The sequence below is a fragment of the Ranitomeya variabilis genome, chromosome 6 (assembly GCF_051348905.1).
Source record: "Ranitomeya variabilis isolate aRanVar5 chromosome 6, aRanVar5.hap1, whole genome shotgun sequence".
Taxonomy (NCBI): Eukaryota; Metazoa; Chordata; class Amphibia; order Anura; family Dendrobatidae; genus Ranitomeya; species Ranitomeya variabilis.
The window spans coordinates 579,974,968-580,002,256 of NC_135237.1; the positions used below are offsets into that span (position 1 = coordinate 579,974,968).

At 50.0% G+C, this 27,289-nt stretch overlaps 1 protein-coding gene across 1 annotated transcript in view; it reads left to right on the forward strand.

Annotated features, from left to right (window-relative positions):
* Window positions 1-218: 218 nt before the first annotated feature.
* The window catches only part of FOXH1 (forkhead box H1), a 74,629-nt gene continuing 47,558 nt past the window's right edge, over window positions 219-27,289 (forward strand). Inside the window, exons 1-2 of the mRNA XM_077269280.1 lie at window positions 219-575; window positions 11,936-12,040. Of these exons, the coding sequence (XP_077125395.1) occupies window positions 219-575; window positions 11,936-12,040 (462 nt within the window). The remainder of the gene's footprint in view (window positions 576-11,935; window positions 12,041-27,289) is intronic.

A 27,289-nucleotide genomic window follows, 5' to 3' on the forward strand; every position in this document is an offset into this window, starting at 1 on the left:
GATGTAGGGGGCTTCCTGGTGGGCTCTGGGGTCTCCATTGAGCTCCCCTTGGTGACCTCCATAATTTGGATGTAGGGGGCTTCCTGGTGGGCTCCAGTAATCACCCCCTCACTTTCACACCTCAGCTCTAGCCCTCCAGGCCAGTTCCCACCCCCAGAGACAGGGCCACTTGTTGGAGTCTCATCTGCATAATAAAGGTCTGGAGGGAAGTGGTCTCCATGTCAGACCCCCACACCTTGTCTCCAGGGCGGGGGCTGCAGAGTCATGACCTGTCCACTCTGCTGACCCCAGACTCTCAGTGCTGGGACCCCTTGCTCTGTGACATGGCTGCTGAGTGCCAGTCCTGGCGACCCCTGAGCACACACAAGGATGGGGGTCCCCGGAGCTCGGAGACAGGTAAAGGTGAACCCCAGCTCAGCAATGGGAAGACTGACCCTGAGCCCCCCGAGCGCGAGAAGCCCACCAGGAAGGTGAAGAAGAACTACCAGCGCTACTGCAAGCCGCCGTACTCCTACCTGGCCATGATCGCCCTCGTCATCCAGAACTCCCCTGACAAGATGCTGAAGCTGCCGCAGGTGAGGAGGACTACTACTCCCAGCGTGGATGTGACGCTACCCTGACAGGAGCTGCTGGGGGTTGTAGTGCCGCTTTAGTGAGAGGGTCCCCAGTTGCAGCCGGTCCGGGGGGCGCTGCGGGGTGTCCGGTGGTCTCACCTGGCGCTGGCCACTCGTGTCCTGCAGTTTGGGGGTCTTGTCTGATGGTGGTCCGTGTGCGGAGATGCCCCCAGTGTGGCCGGTCACAGATGTCCTCGCCGCCCCCCTACAGCTGTATCTGATGTTTTATCCTGATCCTCGTTATAATGGGTCAGCGACCCCCGGACCCCTGATCCCCCCATTGTCCGGCCCCATTGTTTCTCTGTCTGCTGCTTCTTTACATTAATCCCATTCATTACAAGATGCTGGAAGAAGTGGCTCGTCTGCCCGGGGGTGGGGGGCTCCAGACGGATCAGGACGGGGGCTCCAGATGGATCAGGATGAGATGGGGGGCTCCAGATGGATCAGGATGAGATGGGGGGCTCCAGATGGATCAGGATGAGATGGGGGGCTCCGGACGGATCAGGACGGGATGGGGGGCTCCAGATGGATCAGGATGAGATGGGGGGCTCCGGACGGATCAGGACGGGATGGGGGGCTCCAGACGGATCAGGACGGGATTGGGGGGCTCCAGATGGATCAGGATGAGATGGGGGGCTCCGGACGGATCAGGACGGGATGGGGGGCTCCAGACGGATCAGGACGGGATTGGGGGGCTCCAGACGGATCAGGACGGGATTGGGGGGCTCCAGATGGATCAGGACGGGATTGGGGGGCTCCAGACGGATCAGGACGGGATTGGGGGGCTCCAGACGGATCAGGACGGGATGGGGGGCTCCAGACGGATCAGGACGGGATTGGGGGGCTCCAGACGGATCAGGACGGGATTGGGGGGCTCCAGATGGATCAGGATGAGATGGGGGGCTCCGGACGGATCAGGACGGGATGGGGGGCTCCAGACGGATCAGGACGGGATTGGGGGGCTCCAGATGGATCAGGACAGGATGGGGGCTCCAGATGGATCAGGATGAGATGGGGGGCTCCAGACGGATCAGGACGGGATGGGGGGCTCCAGACGGATCAGGACGGGATTGGGGGGCTCCAGATGGATCAGGATGAGATGGGGGGCTCCGGACGGATCAGGATGAGATGGGGGGCTCCAGACGGATCAGGACGGGATGGGGGGCTCCAGACGGATCAGGACGGGATGGGGGGCTCCAGACGGATCAGTATGAGATGGGGGGCTCCAGACGGATCAGGACGGGATGGGGGGCTCCAGACGGATCAGGACGGGATTGGGGGGCTCCAGATGGATCAGGATGAGATGGGGGGCTCCGGACAGATCAGGATGGGATGGGGGGCTCCAGACGGATCAGGACGGGATTGGGGGGCTCCGGACAGATCAGGATGGGATGGGGGGGCTCCAGACGGATCAGGACGGGATGGAGGGCTCCAGACGGATGGGATGGGGGGCTCCAGATGGATAAGGATAGGATTGGGGGGCTCCAGACAGATCAGCATGGGATGGGAGGCTCCAGACGGATCAGGACGGGATGGGGGTCTTCAGACGGATGAGGATGGGATTGGGGGGCTCCAGACTGATTAGGAGGGGATGGGGGCTCCAGATGGATGAGGATGGGATTGGGGGGCTCCAGACGGATCAGGACGGGATGGGGCTCCAGATGGATCAGGATGAGATGGGGGGCTCCAGACGGATGAGGATGGGATGGGGGCTCCAGACGGATCAGGACGGGATGGGGGGCTCCAGACGGATCAGGACGGGATGGGGGGCTCCAGACAGATCAGGATGGGATGGGGGGCTTCAGACAGATGAGGATGGCATTGGGGGGCTCCAGATGGATCAGGATGAGATGGGGGGCTCCAGACGGATGAGGATGAGATGGGGGGCTCCAGACGGATTAGGACGGGATGGGGGCTCCAGACGGATCAGGACGGGATGGGGCTCCAGACAGATCAGGATGGGATGGGGGGCTTCAGACAGATGAGGATGGGATTGGGGGGCTCCAGATGGATCAGGATGAGATGGGGGGCTCCAGACGGATCAGGATGGGATGGGGGGCTCCAGACGGATAAGGATGGGATTGGGGGGCTCCAGACGGATCAGGATGGAATGGGGGGCTCCAGACAGATCAGGACTGGATGGGGGGCTCCAGACGGATCAGCATGGGATGGGGGGCTCCAGACGGATCAGGACGGGGGCTCCAGACGGATCAGGATGGGATGGGGGCTCCAGACAGATCAGGATGGGATGGGGGCTCCAAACGGATCAGTATGGGATGGGGGGCTCCAGACAGATCAGGACTGGATGGGGGGCTCCAGAAGGATCAGGATGGGATGGGGGCTCCAGACGGATCAGGACGGGATGGGGGGCTCCAGATGGATCAGGATGAGATGGGGGGCTCCAGATGGATCAGGATGAGATGGGGGGCTCCAGACGGATGAGGATGGGATTGGGGGGCTCCAGACGGATGAGGATGGGATTGGGGGCTCTAGACGGATCAGGACGGGATGGGGGGCTCCAGATGGATCAGGACGGGATGGAGGGCTCCAGACAGATCAGGACGGGATGGGGGGCTCCATACGGATCAGCATGGGATGGGGGGCTCCAGACGGATCAGGACTGGATGGGGGGCGCCAGACAGATCAGGATGGGATGGGGGCTCCAAATGGATCAGGACACGATGGGGGCTCCAGACGGGTGAGGATGGGATTGGGGGGCTCCAGATGAATCAGCATGGGATGTGGTCTCCAGATGGATCAGGACGAGATGGGGGGCTCCAGACAGATGAGGATGGGATTGGGGGGCTCCAGACGGATCAGGACGGGATGGGGGGCTCCAGACAGATGAGGATGGGATTGGGGGGCTCCAGACGGATGAGGATGGGATTGGGGGCTCCAGATGGATCAGGACGGGATGGGGGCTGCAGACCGATCAGGACGGGATGGGGGCTCCAGACCGATCAGAATGGGATGGGGGGCTCCAGACAGATGAGGATGGGATTGGGGGGCTCCAGACGGATGAGGATGGGATGGGGGGTTCCAGACGGATCAGGACAGGATGGGGGGCTCCAGACGGATCAGCATGGGATGGGGGCTCCAGACGGATCAGCATGGGATGGGGGCTCCAGACGGATCAGGATGGGATGGGGGTCTCCAGATAGATCAGGATGAGATGGGGGGCTCCAGATGGATGAGGATGGGATTGGGGGCTCCAGATGGATGAGGATGGGATTGGGGGGCTCCAGACGGATCAGGACGGGATGGGGGCTCCAGATGGATGAGGATGGGATTGGGGGCTCCAGACGGATGAGGATGGGATTGGGGAGCTCCATACGGATCAGGACGGGATGGGGGCTCCAGACAGATCAGGAGGGATTGGGGGGCTCCAGACGGATGAGGATGGGATGGGGGGCTCCAGACGGATCAGGACAGGATAGGGGGCTCCAGACGGATAAGGACGGGATGGGGGGCTCCAGAAGGATCAGCATGGGATAGGGGGCTCCAGACGGATCAGGACGGGATGGGGGCTCCAGATGGATCAGGACAGGATGGGGGGCTCCCGATGGATCAGGACAGGATGGGGGGCTCCAGATGGATCAGGACGGGAAGGGGGCTCCAGACGGATAAGGACGGGATGGGGGGCTCCAGAAGGATCAGCATGGGATAGGGGGCTCCAGACGGATCAGGACGGGAATGGGGCTCCAGATGGATCAGGACAGGATGGGGGGCTCCCGATGGATCAGGACAGGATGGGGGGCTCCAGATGGATCAGGACGGGAAGGGGGCTCCAGATGGATCAGGACGGGATGGGGGGCTCCCGATGGATCAGGACAGGATGAAGGGCTCCAGATGGATCAGGAGGGGATGGGGGCTCCAGATGGATCAGGACGGGATGGGGGGCTCCCGATGGATCAGGACAGGATGGGGGGGCTCCAGATGGATCAGGAGGGGATGGGGGCTCCAGACGGATCAGGACGGATGGGGGGCTCCCGATGGATCAGGACAGGATGGGGGGCTCCAGATGGATCAGAAGGGGATGGGGGCTCCAGATGGATCAGGACGGGATGGGGGGCTCCCGATGGATCAGGACAGGATGGGGGGCTCCAGATGGATCAGAAGGGGATGGAGGGTTCCAGATGGAAAAGGATGGGATGGGGGTTCCAGACGGAGCAGGACGGGATGGTGAGGGATCAGGACAAAGAGAAGGGGGGTATGGTTCCTGTGATGGAAACCAATGGGTGAAATCTCCTCATAAGACCCCCACACAGCACACATTGTATGTGCCATCCACCACTGAGGACCCCCTTATCCATGAAGACCCTTTTTTCAATGCATTTTTAGAGGTAGATTAAGAGGCCGTTGACCTCCTTCCTAAGAGGGCACTATGGGGGGTGACTGACACAATGTGGTGTGGGGGCTTTTCTCATCAGATCAGTGGGGGCCCCCCGCTGGGGCTCATTCACATGCAGCTGATAACTGGGGATTCTCATCTCATACAGTAAACGAAACCTGGAGGCAAAAGGTCAGGACATAGAGCGGTCACTGGGGGCCTCTGTGGGGGGGTCTGTGGATGTGGCACCTGAGTGACAGCTGTCTGATAACGCCGCCCCCCACCGGGAGCCACAATCCTCCTGATCACAATCTGCTCCTTATCTAAATCCTGACCAGAGACAGTGTGGGGGGCTGCATCATCAGTGGGGGGGGGCTGCCTCATCAGTGGGGGGGGGCTGCCTCATCAGTAAGGGTATAAAACATAAGAAAGTTGGAGTACAGTCCTAAAGTAATCACAAAGTATAATTTTATTGAAGTAATAGACACAACATATAAATAGACTAGGATCAGGTAAAAAGTACAGACAGTAGTGTCCTGACTACAGATGTTATTGCTATTCATGGGTAAAAGGTGCTCAAGTGCCGCAAAAAAAAAACCTAAATCCAGACAGAAATGTAATAATGATACAAGTATCCAAATGGCTGTAGTAAACTGCGCGCTATGCCATTAATCAGAACAGGGTTAATTGCTCTCATCCGGTGCGGTGGTGTACTGTGTGCCTAACCGCCATTAAATACCCTCATCTCTATGTGTCCATCCTCACGGCGCATGTGTCCGGATCCGTGCGCCGGTGATTACATTACTTCCGGCAGAGTGCGTCAGACATGTGGGCCAAGGAGACATCGCAAGGACGTCACTGACCCGCATGCGTCAGCATCCAGCGCCATTCATAATGCTGCGGACTGCATGGGCCGCACACATGCGCACCTGAACACGGGTGGTGCCAACAACGGGGAGGGGAGTTCTATCGAACTAGCAAGATCTAATTACTAAAGTTGGTTGAGGAATGTACGGATTCGTGAAATATTTTTGAGTTGAAGTCGGCAGGAAGTGGAAAGGGCTTGGATATGTGGTTTGAAGGAGAGATCAGTGTCAAGGATTACCCCGAGGCAGCGAGCTTGTGGGACTGGGGAGAGTGGGCAGCCGTTTACTGTAATGGATAGGTTAGTTGGGGGGGTCGCGTGAGATGGGGGAAAGATGATGAATTCTGTTTTGTCCATGTTAAGTTTCAGAAATCTAGCGGAGAAGAAGGATGAAATGGTGGACAGACATTGAGGGATTCCGGTTAGTAGGGAGGTGATATCTGGTCCAGAGATGTAGATCTGTGTGTCATCAGCATAGAGGTGATACTGAAAGCCATGAGATTCTATGAGCTGTCCCAGGCCAAAGGTGTAGATGGAGAAGAGCAGGGGCCCTAGGACTGAACCTTGCGGGACTCCAACAGATAGGGGGCGAGGTGAGGAGGTGGTGTGTGAGTGGGAGACGCTGAATGTTAGTTAGGGATGACGAGATCCAGGATAGGGCCAAGACGGGGATGCCAAGGAATGAGAGGATCTGTAGTAATAGGGAATGGCCCGTGCATTCCGCAGCATTATGGATGACCGCTTACAATCTGGCTTCCGGTCACACCACTCCACTGAAACTGCCCTAACTAAGGTCACCAATGACCTCTTAACCGCCAAGAGCAAGCGACACTACTCTGTCCTCCTCCTCGACCTGTCGGCTGCCTTTGACACAGTGGACCATTCCCTATTATTACAGACCCTCTCATCCCTTGGCATCACAGACTTGGCCCTATCCTGGATCTCGTCATACCTAACAGACCGGACATTCAGTGTCTCCCACTCACACACCATCTCCTCACCTCGCCCCCTATCTGTCAGAGTCCCACAAGGTTCAGTCCTTGGGCCCCTGCTCTTCTCCATTTACACCTTCGGCCTGGGACAGCTCATAGAATCTCATGGCTTTCAGTATCACCTCTATGCTGATGACACACAGATCTACATCTCTGGACCAGATATCACCTCCCTACTAACCAGAATCCCTCAATGTCTGTCCACTATTTCATCCTTCTTCTCCGCTGGATTCTGAAACTTAACATGGACAAAACAGAATTCATCATCTTTCCCCCATCTCACGCGACCCCCCCAACGAACCTATCCATTAGGGTGCATGGCTGCCCACTCTCCCCAGTCCCACAAGCTCGCTGTCTCGGGGTAATCCTTGACGCTGATCTCTCCTTCAAACCACATATCCAAGCCCTTTCCACTTCCTGCCGACTTCAACTCAAAAATATTTCACGAATCCGTACATTCCTCAACCAAGAATCTGCAAAAACCCTAGTCCATGCCCTCATCATCTCTCGCCTTGACTACTGCAACCTCCTGCTCTGTGGCCTCCCCTCTAACACTCTCGCACCCCTCCAATCTATTCTAAACTCTGCTGCCTGACTAATCCACCTGTCCCCCCGCTATTCCCCGGCCTCTCCCCTCTGTCAATCCCTCCACTGGCTCCCCATTGCCCAGAGACTCCAGTACAAAACCCTAACCATGACGTACAAAGCCATCCACAACCTGTCTCCTCCATACATCTGTGACCTCATCTCCCGGTACTTACCTACACGCAACCTCCGATCCTCACAAGATCTCCTTCTCTACTCCCCTCTTATCTCCTCTTCCCACAATCGTATACAAGATTTCTCTCTTACCCCTACTCTGGAACCCTCTACCACAACACATGAGACTCTCGCCTACCATCGAAACCTTGAAAAAGAGCCTGAAGACCCACCTCTTCCGACAAGCCTACAACCTGCAGTAACCACCGATCGACCAAACCATTGCACGACCAGCTCTATCCTCACCTACTGTATCCTCACCCATCCCTTGTAGATTGTGAGCCCTCGCGGGCAGGGTCCTCTCTCCTCCTGTATCCTCACCCATCCCTTGTAGATTGTGAGCCCTCGCAGGCTGGGTCCTCTCTCCACCTGTACCAGTTATGACTTGTATTGTTCAAGATTATTGTACTTGTTTTTATTATGTATACCCCTCCTCACATGTAAAGCGCCATGGAATAAATGGCGCTATAACAATAAATAATAATAATAATGGCGCTGGATGCTGACGCATGCGGGTCAGTGACGTCATTGCGACGTCTCCTTGGCCCACATGTCTGACGCACTCTGCCGGAAGTAATGTAATCACCGGCGCACGGATCCGGACACATGCGCCGTGAGGATGGACACATAGAGATGAGGGTATTTAATGGCGGTTAGGCACACAGTACACCACCGCACCTTGAGAAAGAGGCGAAACGCGCGTCGGTGGTGGCAACATCATGGGTAAGCACGGATGAGAGCAATTAACCCTGTTCTGATTAATGGCATAGCGCGCAGTTTACTACAGCCATTTGGATACTTGTATCATTATTACATTTCTGTCTTCATTTAGGGTTTTTTTTCGCGGCACTTGAGCACCTTTTACCCATGAATAGCAATAACATCTGTAGTCAGGACACTACTGTCTGTACTTTTTATCTGATCCTAGTCTATTTATATGTTGCGTCTATTACTTCAATAAAACTATACTTTTTGATTACTTTTGGACTGTACTCCAACTTTCTTATGTTTTATATCATGCCTAGGAGTGTCCCGTAGGTGCACCTTTGAGACATTTACATGGGCATTGGTCTCTGTGGCACCTCTATGCTAATGTTGCCCTGTATGGTTTATGCTTATCATCAGTAAGGGGGCTGCTGCATCAGTGGGGGGGGGCAGCATCATCAGTGGGGGAAGCATCATCAGTTTGGGGACTGCCCCATCAGTAAGAGGGCTGCATCTTCAGTGGGGACGGGGTGTCACATCAGTGGGGGTCTGTCTCATCAGTGGGGAGTGGGCTTTCTCATCAGTGGGGGGTGCCTCATCAGTGGGGGGCCGCTTCATCAGTGGAGGGTACCTCACCAGTGGGGAGGTGGTACCTCATCAGTGGGGGCGGCTTATCAGTGAGGAAACACCTCATGAGTGGGGAGGGGGCGCATCATCAGTGGGGTGATGCCTCATCAGTGGGGGAATGCCTCATCAGTGGGGGGCCGCATCATCAGTGGGGGGCTGTCTGATCAGTGGGAGGTGCCTCATCGGTCATCAGTGGGGGGACGCTTCATCAGTGGGGAGGCCGCCTTATCAGTGGGGGGGCTGCCTCATCAGTAACGCGGGTGCTTCTTCAGTGGGGGGCTACCTCATCAGTGGGGAGAGAGCGCCTCATCAGTGGTAGGGGCTGCCTCATCAGTAGACGGCTTTCTCCATCAGTGGGGGTACCTCATCAGTGGGGAGAGGGTATGGAGCGCCCCCAGACGCAGGGCCGGGGGACACTCGGTACCGGGCCTCTCTGTCTCAGTTCTGGGGTCGTCACGGTGGCTAGACCCGGTCGGTGACCCTGCTAAGGGGCGTCCAATGAAAGGTGTGATGGTGGTGCGTGGTGCAAGGCGCGATGAATAACGAGGACACAGGGTTGCAGTCTCTTTACTGAGGCTTCAGGATCCGCAATCCAGAGCACTGCTAACAGGGCTGTCTGAGACTGGCCGGTCCGAAGGCACATCCAGAGTTCCCTTTGCAGGTGGAAATCAGTGCCTGCCTACCTTCTAGCGCCTGTGTGTTGCAGTACCTCCCTGCTGAGCACCACGGGATAGTCCTCACAACTGTTGTGTCTGTTTCTGATGTTCTTTCTCACAACTCGTATCTGTTCTGATGTTCTTCTCCGTCCACTATACTAAACAAAAAAACACCAGAAAACAGGCAGAGATGCTTACCTGTTCAAGGCCTCCAACAATTGCACTAACCAGGGTGCACCAGGCCCAAATAGAGATAGCAAATACACAGGTGCAAATAACACTAATGCAGCCAACCTACATTCAGGAATTGGCCGCTTGGAGCACCCGTGCAAAAAATAGTCTGTATGTGGCATGGTCACACAGGAATGCAAAATATATGGTGCAAAGCCTATTAATGACGCCATATGTATAGCGGGCTAACCATGATGCATCCTGTGTGAACAGAGGCCACAGTGTACAGAGCCATCTAGGGCCCAGTCGCACCCTGGAAAAATATAAAGTGCCCAAAAACATAACAATGTATGCAAGGTATTGGTTGATATTATGGCCACAATATTTTAAGCTGCCAACCCACGTCAAGGGTCCTTGTATATTGGCAGTCCTAATCTAAAAAAACACCATTAGAGGAAAAACCTCCACTATACTAAACAAAAAAAACACCAGAACACAGGCAGAGATGCTTACCTGCTCAAGGCCTCCAACAATTGCACTAACCAGGGTGCACCAGGCCCAAATAGAGATAGCAAATACACAGGTGCAAATAATACTAATGCAGCCAACCTACAATCAGGAATTGGCCGCTTGGAGCATCCGTCCCCCAGATGATATGGATAGAACGCACCCGTATGACGGGTAGGCCTGGAGTTATTCCGGGACCGTAGCGTCGCCCCTCTCCCACAATTGCCCCCTATGTCTGCTTAGGTGATTTAGGTGAGACAGCCCACCTATAATCAACTGTCCTGCCGCTGTTTGAAGTATTGCTTGGAGCTAATACTTCCTCGGCATTCCGGCCACCGGCTACGCGCCTCAGTGGGATGTTGCCTCGATCTTGCGGCACGACTCCTACTGGCTTTATCTCCTTTTTGCGGCGATCTCGTTTCTCACTTCTCCACAATAAACCTCGCTTCTTGTCCTTTCTTGAGATACCGCCGCGATGTAGTGCAGGTGCGGTTCCTTAACACTCTATCTTGTTCGCTAGGCCTCTGTCAGGATCCCACCCCTGACAGGGACCCCCCTGAATCTTCCCCTACAACACCCTCTGCCACAGGATGTTGCCTGGATCCAACCCACTCAGCTTTCTGTCTAACTTCCTATCCAACCCCCAGTTTTACCAGTATGTGGGGAGTGGCCTAATACATAGCACCCTTAGCTCCCCCTGGAGGCCAGACTGTGAAGTGTATTGGTGTATGTGATACCTGATCAGGCGAACTCCTTCAGTGCCATCAGACTTACCATAGCCCCCCTTAGTGGCGGAGCATCAGTACTGCAACGACCAGGACTCTGGGGCGCTGCAGGTACCTCATCAGTGGGGGGATGCCTCATCAGTGGAAGGGGCTGCCTCATCAGTAGGGGGCAGTCTCCATCAGTGGGGAGGGGTACCTCATTAGTGGGGGATGCCTCATCAGTGGGGGGACGGATCATCAGTGGGGAAATGCCTCATCAGTGGGGAGGGGCGTCTCATCAGTGGGGTCCGCATCATCAGTGGGGGGCTGTCTCATCAGTGGGGGGCGTCTCATAAGTCATCAGTGGGGGGACACTTTATCAGTAAGGGGGTGCCTCTTCAGTTGGGGGGGCTGCCTCATCAGTGGGGAGAGAATGCCTCATCAGTGGGGGGCTGTCTCAGTGAGGAGGCCGCCTTATCAGTAGGGGGGCTGCCTCATTAGTAAGGGGTTGCCTCATCAGTGGGGAGGGGGCGCCTCATCAGTGAGGGGGCTGTCTCTTCAGTAGGGGTTCCTCATCAGTGGGGAGGGTGCGCCTCATCAGTGGGGGGGCCCACCTCATTGTAGGGAGACTGCCTCATCAGTGGGGGACGCCTCATCAGTGGGGGTCACCTCATCAGTGGGAAGGGGGTGCCTCATCGAGGGGGGCTATTTCATCAGTGTAGGATGCCTCATCAGTGGGGGGCGCCTCATCAGTGGTGGGCCTCTGACTCCATCTGGGCTACATTCCTATGTACAGAGATCAGACTCGTGGTGCTCGGATGAAATGAGAGAAACTTATGGAAAGCGCCACATGTGGCGCACAATTAGGAAACTTTTGCTTCACCCTCAGTGGCAGCTGCTCCCTCCTGTGCGGAGGTCCCTGCACATTTCCAGGCTTCATGGTCGCATTATTTGCTGCAGGAGATTCGGGTCCTCCAACATATTAATGCTTCTTATCTCTAACAGATTATTCAAAACATCGAAATCTTGTTCCCATTCTTTAAAAGTGACTACGTGGGATGGAAAGACTCAGTGCGACACAACCTCTCCTCCAACGACTGCTTCCGAAAGGTACAGTGCCCTCCACCTGTATATACACCGCACAGTGCCCTCCTCCTGTATATACACTGCACAGTGCCCTCCTCCTGTATATATACACTGCACAGTACCACTCCTCCTGTCCTGTATATATACACTGCACAGTACCACTCCTCCTGTATATATACACTGCACAGTACCACTCCTCCTGTATATATACACTGCACAGTACCACTCCTCCTGTATATATACACTGCACAGTACCACTCCTCCTGTATATATACACTGCACAGTACCACTCCTCCTGTATATATACACTGCACAGTACCACTCCTCCTGTGTATATACACTGCACAGTACCACTCCTCCTGTATATATACACTGCACAGTACCACTCCTCCTGTATATACACACTGCACAGTACCACTCCTCCTGTATATATACACTGCACAGTACCACTCCTCCTGTCCTGTATATATACACTGCACAGTACCACTCCTCCTGTATATATACACTGCACAGTACCACTCCTCCTGTCCTGTATATATATACACTGCACAGTGCCCTCCTCCTGTATATACACCGCACAGTACACTCCTCCTGTATATACACCGCACAGTACCACTCCTCCTGTCCTGTATATATACACTGCACAGTACACTCCTCCTGTATATATACACGGCACAGTACCACTCCTCCTGTATATATACACTGCACAGTACCACTCCTCCTGTATATATACACTGTACAGTACCACTCCTCCTGTCCTGTATATATACACTGCACAGTACCACTCCTCCTGTATATATACACTGCACAGTACCACTCCTCCTGTCCTGTATATATACACTGCACAGTGCCCTCCTCCTGTATATAAACACTGCACAGTACCGCTCCTCCTGTATATATACACTGCACAGTACCCCCCTACTGTATGTATACACTGCACAGTACCACTCCTCCTGTATATATACACTGCACAGTACCACTCCTGCTGTATATTAACACTGCACAGTACCCCCTCCTGTATGTATACACTGCACAGTACCCTCCTCCTGTGTATAAACACCGCACAGTACCGCTCCTCCTGTATACATACACTGCAGTGCCCTACTCCTGTATATATACACTGCACAGTGCCCTCCTCCTGTATGTATACACTGCACAGTACCGCTCCTCCTGTATATATGCACTGCACAGTACTGCTCCTTCTGTATATATACACTGCACAGTACCACTCCTCCTGTCCTGTATATATACAATGCACAGTACTACTCCTCCTGTGTTTATATATATATATATATATATATATATATATATATATACTGCACAGTACCGCTCCTCCTGTAAATACACTGTACAGTACCCTCCTCCTGTATATATACACTGCACAGTACCCCTCCTCCTGTATATATACACTACACAGTACCACTCCTCATCTATATATACACTGCACAGTACCCCTCCTGTATATATACACTGCACAGTACCACTGCTCCTGTATATATACACTGCACAGTACCCCTCCTCCTGTATATATACACTGCACAGTACCACTGCTCCTGTATATATACACTACACAGTACAACTCCTCCTGTATATATACTATTCTGACTCTTCAAGGCAGTGTGAGTCTCTAATTCCTTGGCCATCAATCCCTTAGATATCTGTATGATTCTTGTACTCACATGCTAGGCGTCCTCAGATAGTGCCAACTCCGCCACACTGACTTGTAATAAGAGTCCATGAGAAAGAGAGTTGATTTTCTCTGAAATCTTGTATTAAGTACAATGCAGCAGGTGGAAAGAGTAATCTCAAACAGAGAAGTATACATGTGCATCCAAATATTGCTCCAGCAAACCGATAATGAATAAGAATGGAGGAGCAAGGGCTAACATCATCAACTACAGGAGAGACAAAGGGATGCTTTACCAGGCAAATCTTCGCACAAGACTTGTCCCAAATACCTTCTCTGCAGACTTCTGTGCATGAAGAAGATACTGCGAGATGGCTTGCTGCTTGGCCTGTACTCTCCCCACCATGGCTTGTTTTGGGAGAAGGCGTAGGCGTAGGGTTAAGCTGGGATGGATGGAGCACTTGTACGTGGTCCTTGCTGTCACACTTCATACACTTGATTGTAACCTTAGAGTCCTTAGTAAGGTGTTCTTTAGAAGCACAACATCTGAAACATACTCCAAACTTCTCTAGAAGCTCCTTGCACTCTTGGATTGGTTTCTTTGTGGAGCCTATACATTTCTTCAGTGGATATGGCTTCTTGTGGATGGGACACTGACGGTTTGGATTCTCGACTCTTTCACCCTTTGTGCCCTCATCAGGAACCGATGCTGGTGTGGGTAGAACGTCAGTCTTTTTTACCGATACTGGGCCTCTACGTTTTCTGTCAATTTGACGATGGCTCTCATATTTGGGAGCAGGTGAAGCTGTGCCGGTAGGTTCTCCACAGGTGAAGCTTGTGTCGACCTTACACTCTGCAATGTGTTTGATGAACTCGCAGAAGTAGGAGAACAGAGGAAAGGACACCTGATGTTTCTTTTTGTAGCTTGTCCCTAGCGTAGTCCACCTTTCTTGCACATTATATGGCAGCTTGGCGACTATGGGTTTTACCCCACGTGCGGTGTCCAGGTAGCTTAGGCCAGGTAGGTGTGTGTCTGTCTTGGCCAGCTGGAGTTCGAACAGCAGGCCGCTGTGTACCTGGAATTTTGCAGTATCCTTGCCGGATATTTTAGGAAAATTCTGTAACTGTTTGAGCAGTGGGTCTTCTATAGCTTCAGGACTGACGAAACCTTTCTCTAGTCTGTCGCATGCAGTTATGAGGCTAGCCGCTGGATCGCTGATGTAAACTGATCTGAGACTCTTGATTCGTTCTGTGGATCTTGGTCCCAGCCACCTGATAAACAGGACCATCTCTTCAGCAGCAGTAGTGCCGAGGTCGCTAGTTGTAGTTTTAAAGGCACACTTCCACCCTCTGTAGTTTTCGGGTTGGTCATTGAACCTTGTGAGACTGACGTTGGTGAGTTCTCGGCGAATCATGTACTTCACAAAGTCGGACATGTCTGTTCTTTCTGAGTTTGGGAGCACACTTGCTGGCTGAGTAGTGCTGTTCACTTTGGTTATAGTTTCTTGGTTCAGGAACATGGGAAGGTATGGAGCGGCAACCGGTTTGGTGTATACAGTCTGTCGTATGCTAGGCTGGAACCATGCGGTTGTCAAAAGTATAGTGACTTGCCGTCATGTTAGGTTGCATGTAGACGTGAGCATATGGAGTTTGCTGAGGTGCAGTGTTTGGCTGCGTGTTGGAGCATGAATGAGATTCAGGTTTGGACATAGGTTGTGCGTTGGACTGACCTTGAACGCTGGGAGCTGTAGGTGGACCAGCATCTTGGTGCCTTGGAGAAGTGTCGGAACTGACAGGAACATTAGTGGTGATCGGTGGTTCGTTGTGCGCTTAAAGGGGTCTTCTGCATCGATCTCACACAAGCGGATACTGTCCCCTTGACTCCCACTTAGAGCTTGTTCAAAGACCCTTAACCTTGCCAGAAATGAATACCGAAGAAAACAAAAAAATATAGAAAACTAAAAGGGTATTTGATAGCTAATTAAATCCTATATAAAAGATCCATACAAGAACCAGGGGTTTGATGCAAAAGTACAAAATATTTTATTATAAATCACAAGAGTAGATACTATAAGACAAAATAGGCAATGAGGGAGTAGACAGTAAAAACGTGGTGGGGTTTAGATGACATGACACAATCCCACTGAAGGGAGTCACATGACTAACCTGGTCAGAACGCCCGCAATAGGTAAAAAAGTATATAAAGTACAAAATGCTAAAGAGGAAAAGGCCGTATATGCTCTATATAAATAAGGATTGGCCCCACATGGTGCATCCTCTAAAAAGCAAAATCAGAAGATCTTATACGGGTCAGCACGTCCGAGGAAGGTCCCAGTAATAATTAGAGTATCATCATACCTTGAGACATGGTGATGCTGAGGTGCGGGCGTACTGGCAGGGCAGAGAGGAGCCTCAAGTGTATGTAAAGTAACCATCCAGCACGTTTCTTTGTGGAGCAGTTTTTGTTTTAAATTTCCACCTCGAATCCCCATATAAACATGATCGATACCGCATACTGTAAATCCTTTAGGATTACTGTTGTGGACCTCAAAAAAATGTTTAGGTATTCTTGAAAGCAAATGGGGTTCAAGAAAGCCAGCTGAATTTTTTATATCTCTAACGTGCTCCTGTACACGGACCTTTAAGGATCTTGTTGTCATACCTATGTAGATATATTTGCAGGGGCAGCAGGCATGATATACCACTGCCTCTGTATTACATGTGATATGATGCACGATTGTAAATGTCTGATCACCAGTTGAATTGGTGACATTTTTTGTTCTCAGGATGTACTGACAGGCTGAACAGTCTCCACAGGGGAAGCAGCCCCATGGGGGGCCCTTTCTCGTGGAACCAAAGGGGTTACTTTTAGGGGGGACATAGTGGCTGTTGCACAGAATATCACCAAGCGTGCGTGATTTACACCATGTGATAAGGGGATAAGGTGTTAATTGATTACGTAAGTCCTTATCAGTCAGTAACACCGGCCAGTGTCTTTTGAGGATGTCGTTAACCTCAATCCAATTGGAATTGAATCTGGTAATGAATCTTACATAGTAACATAGTAACATAGTTAGTAAGGCCGAAAAAAGACATTTGTCCATCCAGTTCAGCCTATATTCCTATATTCCATCATAATAAATCCCCTGATCTACATCCTTCTACAGAACCTAATAATTGTATGATACAATATTGTTCTGCTCCAGGAAGACATCCAGGCCTCTCTTGAACCCCTCGACTGAGTTCGCCATCACCACCTCCTCAGGCAAGCAATTCCAGATTCTCACTGCCCTAACAGTAAAGAATCCTCTTCTATGTTGGTGGAAAAACCTTCTGGAAAAATCTTGGTGCTGATTCTTTATTCCCAGCAGAAGCACTAGTTGGCTTGGTCAGTAGAGCAGATCTATCAGAGTGCAATGCCCGTAAATAGCCTCTGTGGATGTCCCTATTCCTATAACCTCTGTTTTTAAAGCGAGACGTTAGGTCTAGCTTGTCTATGGAAATTCTCATTATCAGAGCAAATGTGACGGGCTCACAAAAATTGCCCAATGGGAATAGAGCTTTTCAATTTAGGAGGATGGGAGGATGTAAAATGCAGAAGCGCATTTGTGGCCGTTTTTTTGCGGAAAATATCCGTGCTAATAGTTCCGTCTGTGGATTTAGAAATAGCAAGATCTAAAGAATCCACAGAGGTTTGGCTATATTGCCATGTAAGTTTGATATTAAGTAAATTGTTGTTAAGCTGATTCAAAAAGTTCTCTAGTTGCAACGTGGAGCCCTGCCAGATAAAAAGAACATCATCTATGTAGCGTAGCCATGAGATAACAGAACTGTGTCCGGGTGTGTCAAGGACCGTATCCCTCTCCCACAGCCCCAGGAAAAGGTTTGCGTATGAGGGCGCACACGACGCCCCCATAGCAGTTCCCTGGAGCTGCAGGAAGGGGCGGTCCTTGAACACAAAAAAATTATGAGTAAGTATGAACCCGAGGAGATCTAATAAAAAGGTAACAAGGTTATGCTCAAGGTTACTCATGTTAAGAAAAAATTTCACAGCCTGCATCCCGTGGCTATGATCTATGGATGTGTACAGGGACTCCACGTCGCAGGTAACGAGCCCCATATCCTTTTCAAGGGTAAGGGTACCGTCTCACAGTGGCGCTTTGGTCGCTTCGACGGCACGATCCGTGACGTTCCAGCGATATACTTACGATCTCGCTGTGTCTGATGTTGTGAATTCCGTTCTTGGGCTCCCTCCTGTGGTTATGAACGGTACTTTTTCTGCCCTTGGGCTCCCTCTGGTGGTTTCGAGTGGAACTGCTGCTCCTTGAGGTTCTGCAGCAGCTGCTTTCACTAATCGGCTCCACTGGCCTTGCTATTTAACTTGGCTCTGGTCTGTAGTCCATGCCAGCTGTCAATGTTCTCTGGGTTGGATTCAGATCTCTACTTGGATTTCTCTGATGGCCTGTCCATTTCAGCATAAGATAAGTTCTTGCTAGTTCTTTGGTTGTCCATTTGCTTTGGACCTTACTGCTCAGTTAAGTTATGTTTCTTTTGTCCAGCTTGTCATTATGAAATATTCAGGTTAGCTGGAAGCTCTGGGGAAGCAGATTTGCCCCTCCACACCGTGAGTCGGTGTGGAGATCATTTTTGTAAACTCTGCGTGGATTTTTAGTTTTTAATACTGACCGCACAGTATCCTTTTCTATTTTCTGTCTATCTAGATTAGAATTGGCCTCCTTTGCTAAAATCTGATTTCATTTCTGTGTATGTCATTTCCCTCTCTACTCACGGTTAATATTTGTGGGGGGCTATCTTTCCTTTTGGGAATTTCTCTGAGGCGAGATAGTTTTCGGTTTCCATCTTTAGGGGTAGCTAGTTCTTAGGCTGTGACGAGGCGTCTAGGGAGTGACAGGAACGTCCCACGGCTATTTCTAGTGTTGGTGTTAGGATTAGGAACTACGGTCAGTAAAGCCACCACCTCCCAGAGCTTGTCCCATGACTCATTTTACCCACCAGGTCATATCAGTGCTTCTCCGTAACCACCAGGTTATAACAGTCTGACACGCTACTGCGATCAGGGACCCCGCTGAAAATCATACGTCGTAGCAGATCGTTTGAAACTTTCTTTCGTCGTCAAGTGTCCCGCTGTGGCTGCATGATCGCATCGTGTAACAAAGGTGTGCACGATATTGTATACGATGTAATGGGTGGAGGAGCTTGATACGTAGGAGCGCCAAATTCTCCACCTCCTGTGTGCTGATTGGGCGGTACAATACTGTGCGCTCATTCGGCAGACGTGGTACTATTGTTCCTGGCCGATAAAACCGCGGCTCTCGAGCGCTGTATTCTTTTCTCTCCAACCAATGCGTGCACAGTAACCAACAGCCAATCAGCACATTACAGGTGCAGTTAGCTAGCAGCACAACACGCCCCTCGTGAACAACGTCACGCATAGATTATGCAAAATGTGCTCTGAATTGTGAGAGCACCTCCTGTGTGACATGCCCGTACGACTGTCCCGTACGACTTCTACATTGCAAATACGTCATGAAATTATTGCTCCAGCGCCGTGCATTGCGAAGTGTGACCGCAGTTTACGACGCTGGAGCGATAATGGAGCGACGCTGGAGCGTCACGGATAGTGCCGTCGTAGCGACCAAAGTGCTGCTGTGAGACGGTACGTTTAGGCCATCTAATCTCCTCAAGACATCGGTGGTGTCTCTAACAAAGGACGGAAGAGTCTCAACGCACTGCTGCAAATATAAATCTATAAACTGACAGGTAGGTTCACAAAGACCCCCCATACCCGAGACAATAGGTCTCCCAGGTGGTCGTAGGGGGTCCTTGTGAACCTTAAGGAGCAAATAAAAGGTGGGAACAATAGGATGTTCAGGGAGTAATGCCTCCTTCATTTTCACGGAAATGGCAGAACCGTCTTCTCCCTCGTCCAGTAAGTGCTTTAACTCATGTTGGAAGAGGAGTAAAGGTATAGCATCCAGACGTTTATAATGTTCAGGTCTGTTCAGCTGTCTGAAAGCCTCCGCCTCATACAGCTGAACTGGCCATATTACCACATTACCTCCCTTGTCTGCCCTCTTTATTACCACATCCTTCAAGGCCTTAAGTTCCTTAATTGCCTTCCTTTGAGCAAATGAAAGATTATCTTGAAGGATATGAGGATTCAGTTTGTTAACATCTCTTTTAACAAGTTCCACAAAAATCTCAACCGGAGGACAGGCAGACAAAGGGGGAAAGATTTGTGAACGATGCAGATGAACCGGAGCAGAAGATGACTCAGCTCCCACGTTCTCCGCCTCCAGTGATTCCAGATCATTTAAGACCTGTAACTCAGTCATGGACATAGATAAGTCAGTTTTGGGGGCAAAATATTTTTTGAAAATTAGTTTACGAGCAAAGAGTTCTACGTCCTTAATAAGAGTAAAACAATCAGAACCCTCCACCGGTGAGAAGGAAAGACCTTTTGAAAGTACCTCGACCTGTGGTGGAGATAGGCAGTATGATGAAAGGTTAATTACCTTCAAAACCTCTGTTTTCTTGTCTCTTATGTTGTACGAGTGTTTTTTCCTTTTCACCACCGGTGTGAGGAGGGGCTTGAGGTGGGTATTTGTAAGAGGCCCTACCCCGGTGGGCGTATATCCCTTGTCTAAAAAATGATCTCCACATGCTCCTTTTGAGGTGGTAGAGGTACTGGAGACTGATTGTGCTCTAGTGTTTTTTTGGGGATGTTTCTGACGCCAGCGATATACTCGCTTTAGTTGATAATCTTCAATATCACGCAAATATTTTTTAGTTTTATTATTTTGAATTTCCAATTCCCATTTAGAAAGATCTTCCTCTAATGATGAATCAAATTTTTTATAATCATCACCTGAAAGAGACCCTTTCTTTTATAGATTCAATCTCTTTTTCAAGGGTCTCAAATGCTTTTTTGTCAGCACCCACCAGTAACTCCAGTAAAGTTCTGGAACACTTGGTCAGGGATTCTTCCCACCTGGAAGTAAAGGTGGGATCTTCTATATCCAGAGTGGGAAAGAGTTGAATACGTAATACCCTAGGGATAATGTCCTTTTGTAAATAATTTTCAAGTGCACCTTTATTCCACCAGATTTTAGTTCTCTTTTTAAGAAGTTCCCTAATCCTCAGTTTCAAGTCCTTTAAGTCATGTGTCTCTCTCTCGTCCAACTGTCTCTCACCAAATACCGACCCGAGTTGTGTTACCCAGGTTTTGTCTCGTTTCTTATAATCCATATATCCTGTTAGGGAGTCTGTAAACACAATAAATTCAGTAAATCTGAAAACCTACAAAAGAGTGTCCCCACGGCCATAAGAGGACATACCCCTGAGCCAGAGCCATGAATACCGAAGAAAACCAAAAAATATAGAAAACCAAAAGGGTATTTGATAGCTAATTAAATCCTATATAAAAGATCTATACAAGAACCAGGGGTTTGATGCAAAAGTACAAAATATTTTATTATAAATCACAAGAGTAGATACTATAAGACAAAATAGGCAATGAGGGAGTAGACAGTAAAAACGTGGTGGGGTTTAGATGACATGACACAATCCCACTGAAGGGAGTCACATGACTAACCTGGTCAGAACGCCCGCAATAGGTAAAAAAGTATAACCTTGCCAGGGCTGTCGCATGTTCGCATTCCTTCTCTAGGACTTCTATTTCCGTCTTCCTACGTGCAGATTCAGCTTCCATGTCTGACTTCTTGCGTGCAGATTCAGCTTCCATGTCTGCCTTCTTGCGTGCATATTCAGCTTCCATGTCTGCCTTCTTGCGTGCAGATTCAGCTTCCATGTCTGCCTTCTTGCGTGCAGATTCAGCTTTTATGTCTGCCTTCTTGCGTGCAGATTCAGCTTCCATGTCTGCCTTCTTGCGTGCAGATTCAGCTTCCATGTCTGCCTTCTTGCGTGCAGATTCAGCTTCCATGTCTGCCTTCTTGCGTGCAGATTCAGCTTCCATGTCTGCCTTCTTGCGTGCAGATTCAGCTTCCATGTCTGCCTTCTTGCGTGCAGATTCAGCTTCCATGTCTGCCTTCTTGCGTGCAGATTCAGCTTCTATGTCTGCCCTCTTGCGTGCAGATTCAGCTTCCATGTCTGCCCTCTTGCGTGCAGATTCAGCTTCCATGTCTGCCTTCTTGCGTGCAGATTCAGCTTCCATGTCTGCCTTCTTGCGTGCAGATTCAGCTTCCATGTCTGCCTTCTTGCGTGCAGATTCAGCTTCCATGTCTGCCTTCTTGCGTGCAGATTCAGCTTCTATGTCTGCCCTCTTGCGTGCAGATTCATCTTCCATGTCTGCCCTCTTGCGTGCAGATTCAGCTTCCATGTCTGCCTTCTTGCGTGCAGATTCAGCTTCCATGTCTGCCTTCTTGCGTGCAGATTCAGCTTCCATGTCTGCCTTCTTGCGTGCAGATTCAGCTTCCATGTCTGCCTTCTTGCGTGCAGATTCAGCTTCCATGTCTGCCTTCTTGCGTGCAGATTCAGCTTCCATGTCTGCCTTCTTGCGTGCAGATTCAGCTTCCATGTCTGCCTTCTTGCGTGCAGATTCAGCTTCTATGTCTGCCCTCTTGCGTGCAGATTCAGCTTCCATGTCTGCCTTCTTGCGTGCAGATTCAGCTTCCATGTCTGCCTTCTTGCGTGCAGATTCAGCTTCCATGTCTGCCTTCTTGCGTGCAGATTCAGCTTCCATGTCTGCCTTCTTGCGTGCAGATTCAGCTTCCATGTCTGCCTTCTTGCGTGCAGATTCAGCTTCCATGTCTGCCTTCTTGCGTGCAGATTCAGCTTCCATGTCTGCCCTCTTGCGTGCAGATTCAGCTTCCATGTCTGCCCTCTTGCGTGCAGATTCAGCTTCCATGTCTGCCTTCTTGCGTGCAGATTCAGCTTCCATGTCTGCCTTCTTGCGTGCAGATTCAGCTTCCATGTCTGCCTTCTTGCGTGCAGATTCAGCTTCCTGTCTGCCTTCTTGCGTGCAGATTCAGCTTCCATGTCTGCCTTCTTGCGTGCAGATTCAGCTTCCATGTCTGCCTTCTTGCGTGCAGATTCAGCTTCCATGTCTGCCTTCTTGCGTGCAGATTCAGCTTCCATGTCTGCCTTCTTGCGTGCAGATTCAGCTTCCATGTCTGCCTTCTTGCGTGCAGATTCAGCTTCCATGTCTGCCTTCTTGCGTGCAGATTCAGCTTCCATGTCTGCCTTCTTGCATGCAGATTCAGCTTCCATGTCTGCCTTCTTGCGTGCAGATTCAGCTTCCATGTCTGCCTTCATCTCTGCTTTCTTGCATGCAGATTCGGTTTCCATCTCTGCTTTCCTGCGCGCAGATTCGGCTTTTATCTCTGCTTTCTTTTGATCGAAGATGACTTGCACTTTCGTAGTTTCCGCTTCGGCACGCACTCTTTTAAGCTGTTCACTGAGGGTAGAGAATTTTGATGCACTTGATCTGGATGAGTGCTCCGAGTACTTAGCGGACCTGGATTTGTGAGATGACACTTCCGACATCTGTGCAATTTTTGCTTCTGTTTTATTCACGATGTCGCGCACAGTGCAGTCTCGTTCAGAATTGAGTTTATGAAAGCTCTGAAGTTCCTTTAGAGACTCTGGCATGCAGGGCCGGCTCCAGGTTTTCATGGGCCCTGGGCAAAATAGTCCTGGTGGGCCCCTTTAACACATAGCACAATTCATAATGCACGGATACGGCAGAGAAATATAGGTATAGTACAATGCCAAAGATTTCACTTACTTCTTACATTTCATGAGTGATATCTATTGTACAGTCTACATTAGCTCAGAAACCGGACACTATAGTCCTCTATACAGAATAATGAGCCCCATATATTGCCCCATACAGTATAATGGCCCCATATAGTGCTCCATACAGTATAATTGGCACCACATAGTCCTCTATACAGAATAATGAGCCCCATATATTGCTCCAAACAGCATAATGAGCCCAATATTATGCTCCATACAGCATAATGAGCCTCATATAATGCTCCATACAGTATAATGGGCACCATAGAGTGCTCCATACAGAATGAGCCGCATATATTGCTCCATACTGAATTGACCCCATATAATGCTCCATACAGTATAGTGAGCCACATATAATTCTCCATACAGTATATGATGAGTCCCATCTATTGCTCTATATATAATGGGCCTCATATAATGCTCCATACAGTATATGATCGGCCTCACACAGTATACTGAGTCCCATATATTGCTCCATACAGAATGGGCTGCATATATTATTGGCTCCATATACTGCTCCATATTGAATTGGCCCCATAAGATGTTCCATATTAAATTGGCCCCATATAATGCTCCCTATAGAATTGGCTTCATAAGATGCTCCCTATATTATTGGCCCCATAACATACTCCATATAGAATTAGCCCCATATAATGCTCCATGTTACAGAACCCCCCAGCACCCACTCCATATATAGGCCCCTTCTGATGGTCCCCATGTATTGCTCCAAATATTTAAAAAAAAAATGAAATACTCACCTCTTGTTGCTTGTCGCTGCTCTGCTCTGGACTCCTCAGCATTGGCGTCTTCCTGCTCTCTGTGCTGCGACTGCTCAGGCAGAGGGCGCGCACTGGTGACGTCATCGCGCCCTCTGACCTGAACGTCACAGTCAGAGGATGGAAGACGCTGCAGTGCTGGAACCGGGAGAGGTAAGTATCGCAAGTGCCAGAGCCCGGAACAGGCGGGGGGTCCTGTTGTGAATTCTGCTCTTGGGCTCCCTCCGGTGGTTGTTGGTGGTAGTGCAGTTGTCTTGGGGTTGTAATCCGGGCAGGTGTTTCTGCTGATGGCAGCTCTATTAGGTATTTAGGTGTGCAGGATCCATGAGTCTGTGCCAGTTGTCCATTGTACTTGGAGGGATTGCATCTCTCTCTGGCTCCTCATGCCCTGCTGCAAATTCAGCTAAGATAAGTGTCTGTTTTTTTGTCTCTGTGCACACATGCAGTGTGCTTTGCAATTCAGTGCAATTTATTGTGTTTTTGTCCAGCTTAGACTTTGTTTGGATTTTTCAGTCATGCTGGATTCTCAGGAGATGCAGATATACTTTCTATGTCTTTAAGACACCAAATAGTAAGCTTCACACTAGGCAATAGAATATGAATGATTTTATTAAATACAACAAAACATCTTTACAGTAGCAGTAAGGGCATACTTCCAAGTACAGGAACATGGGGGGCTATCCAAACAGAGATTACCATAATTATAATAGTATCATGATACAGACATAGAGAAAGTGACCATATGATGACGTCACTGTGCCAGTAATCGCATGTAACACCGCTAAATAGCAACATACATAGATATAAACAGACAAAAGTAAAGGTATAGTTACCAATGGGAAACACTGCAGGACAGCCCACCAACACCCGACGCGCGTTTCGCACCGAAATGCTTCGTCTGGGGGATCCCCCAGACGAAGCATTTCGGTGCGAAACGCGCGTCGGGTGTTGGTGGGCTGTCCTGCAGTGTTTCCCATTGGTAACTATACCTTTACTTTTGTCTGTTTATATCTATGTATGTTGCTATTTAGCGGTGTTACATGCGATTACTGGCACAGTGACGTCATCATATGGTCACTTTCTCTATGTCTGTATCATGATACTATTATAATTATGGTAATCTCTGTTTGGATAGCCCCCCATGTTCCTGTACTTGGAAGTATGCCCTTACTGCTACTGTAAAGATGTTTTGTTGTATTTAATAAAATCATTCATATTCTATTGCCTAGTGTGAAGCTTACTATTTGGTGTCTTTCTGCTATATGCTTCATGGTTTATATGTATGGATATTATTAGGTGTTGTTTCTATGTCTTTAGTTAGATGTGGAATATTTGTATTATCTGCTGTGGATGTTTTTAGGGTTTTAATACTGACCGCTTAGAATTCTGTCCTATCCTTTTCTATTTAGCTAGAAGTGCCTCTTTTGCTAAATCCTGTTTTTCTGCCTGCGTGTGTCTTTCCTCTTATACTCACAGTCAATATTTGTGGGGGGCTGCCTATCCTTTGGGGTTCTGCTCTCAGGCAAGAAAGAATTCCCATTTCCATCTATAGGGGTATTTAGTCCTCCGACTGTGTCGAGATGTCTAGGACGTGTTAGGTACATCCCACGGCTACTTCTAGTTGCGGTGTTAGATTAGGGTTTGCGGTCAGTACAGGTACCACCTACTCCTGAGAAAGTCTCTCATGCGGCTCCAAGGTCACCAGATCATAACAGGGTCCATTCGCCGGGGCCGGCACTATAGCACGCCAGTGTCCCCGACGGCGAGTAAGCCCCCTGCCTGCTCAGGGCCCCGGCACTTGCCCGGGTACGCCGGGTGCTGACGCCGGCCCTGCTGGCATGTTTAATCTCACCAAGACGGAGGTATATTTCTCACAAGTGTCCTTGAAAAACTGGTATGCTGAATACAATCGTTCCAGGGCTACCTCTGGTGGTAACTCATGAGCAGCAGGCATAGATAAGACAGTCACTTGATTCTGCACTCTTTGCCATAGGAAATATACACTGTAAAGTAATTCACATTTGGCAGTTTCTAGATTTTCTTTGACCTCCCATGTAGGTTTAGTCAAGAGTTTGGATTTTTCACTGAAGGCTGAGTGAGATCCTGTGTCTTTTTCTTGCTGTTGTAAATCAGGCAGAGAATTAGAGATCCTTCCTATATTTGCCATTATACAAGGAATGTAAGGGTGGGGGTTATTCTGCTCCTAGCTGCAGAGGAACTCGCATACAATGTGTCTATTTAAAAGCAGCACAAGCAGTGTCTGCAGACTCTATGTAAGCCACTGTGTCTTCACAATTAGCTTGATAGTTGTTCCTTTCTCTGGAGTGTAAGCTGTATACTGTTCTTGGTGGCAGACCACTGTTTCCATTATTATAGACCTGTCTCTAATCTTCCCTTCATCTCTAAACTCCTGGAACGCCTGGTCCACTCCCGTCTTACCCGCTATCTCTCAGATAACTCTCTTCTCGACCCTCTTCAATCTGGCTTCCGCTCTTTACACTCTACTGAAACTGCCCTCACTAAAGTCTCTAATGACCTACTAACAGCTAAATCTAATGGTCACTACTCCATGCTAATTCTCTTGGATCTTTCCGCAGCATTCGACACTGTGGATCATCAGCTCCTCCTCACTATGCTCCGCTCCATCGGCATCAAGGACACCGTTCTCTCTTGGTTCTCCTCCTATCTCTCTGACCGATCCTTCACTGTATGTTTTGCTGGTTCCTCCTCCTCTCACCTTCCCCTTACTGTTGGGGTTCCTCAAGGATCAGTCCTAGGCCCCCTCCTCTTCTCTTTGTATACTGCCCCTATTGGACAAACAATCAGTAGATTTGGTTTCCAGTACCATCTCTATGCTGACGACACCCAATTATACACCTCTTCTCCTGCTTTCACTCCGACCTTCTTAGAAAACATCAGTGATTGTCTTACCGCTGTCTCTAACATCATGTCCTCCCGCTATCTGAAACTGAACCTGTCAAAAACTGAACTCCTCGTGTTCTCTCCCTCTACTAACCTACCTTTGCCTGACATTGCCATCTCCGTGTGTGGTTCCACCATTACTCCAAAGCAACATGCCCGCTGCCTTGGGGT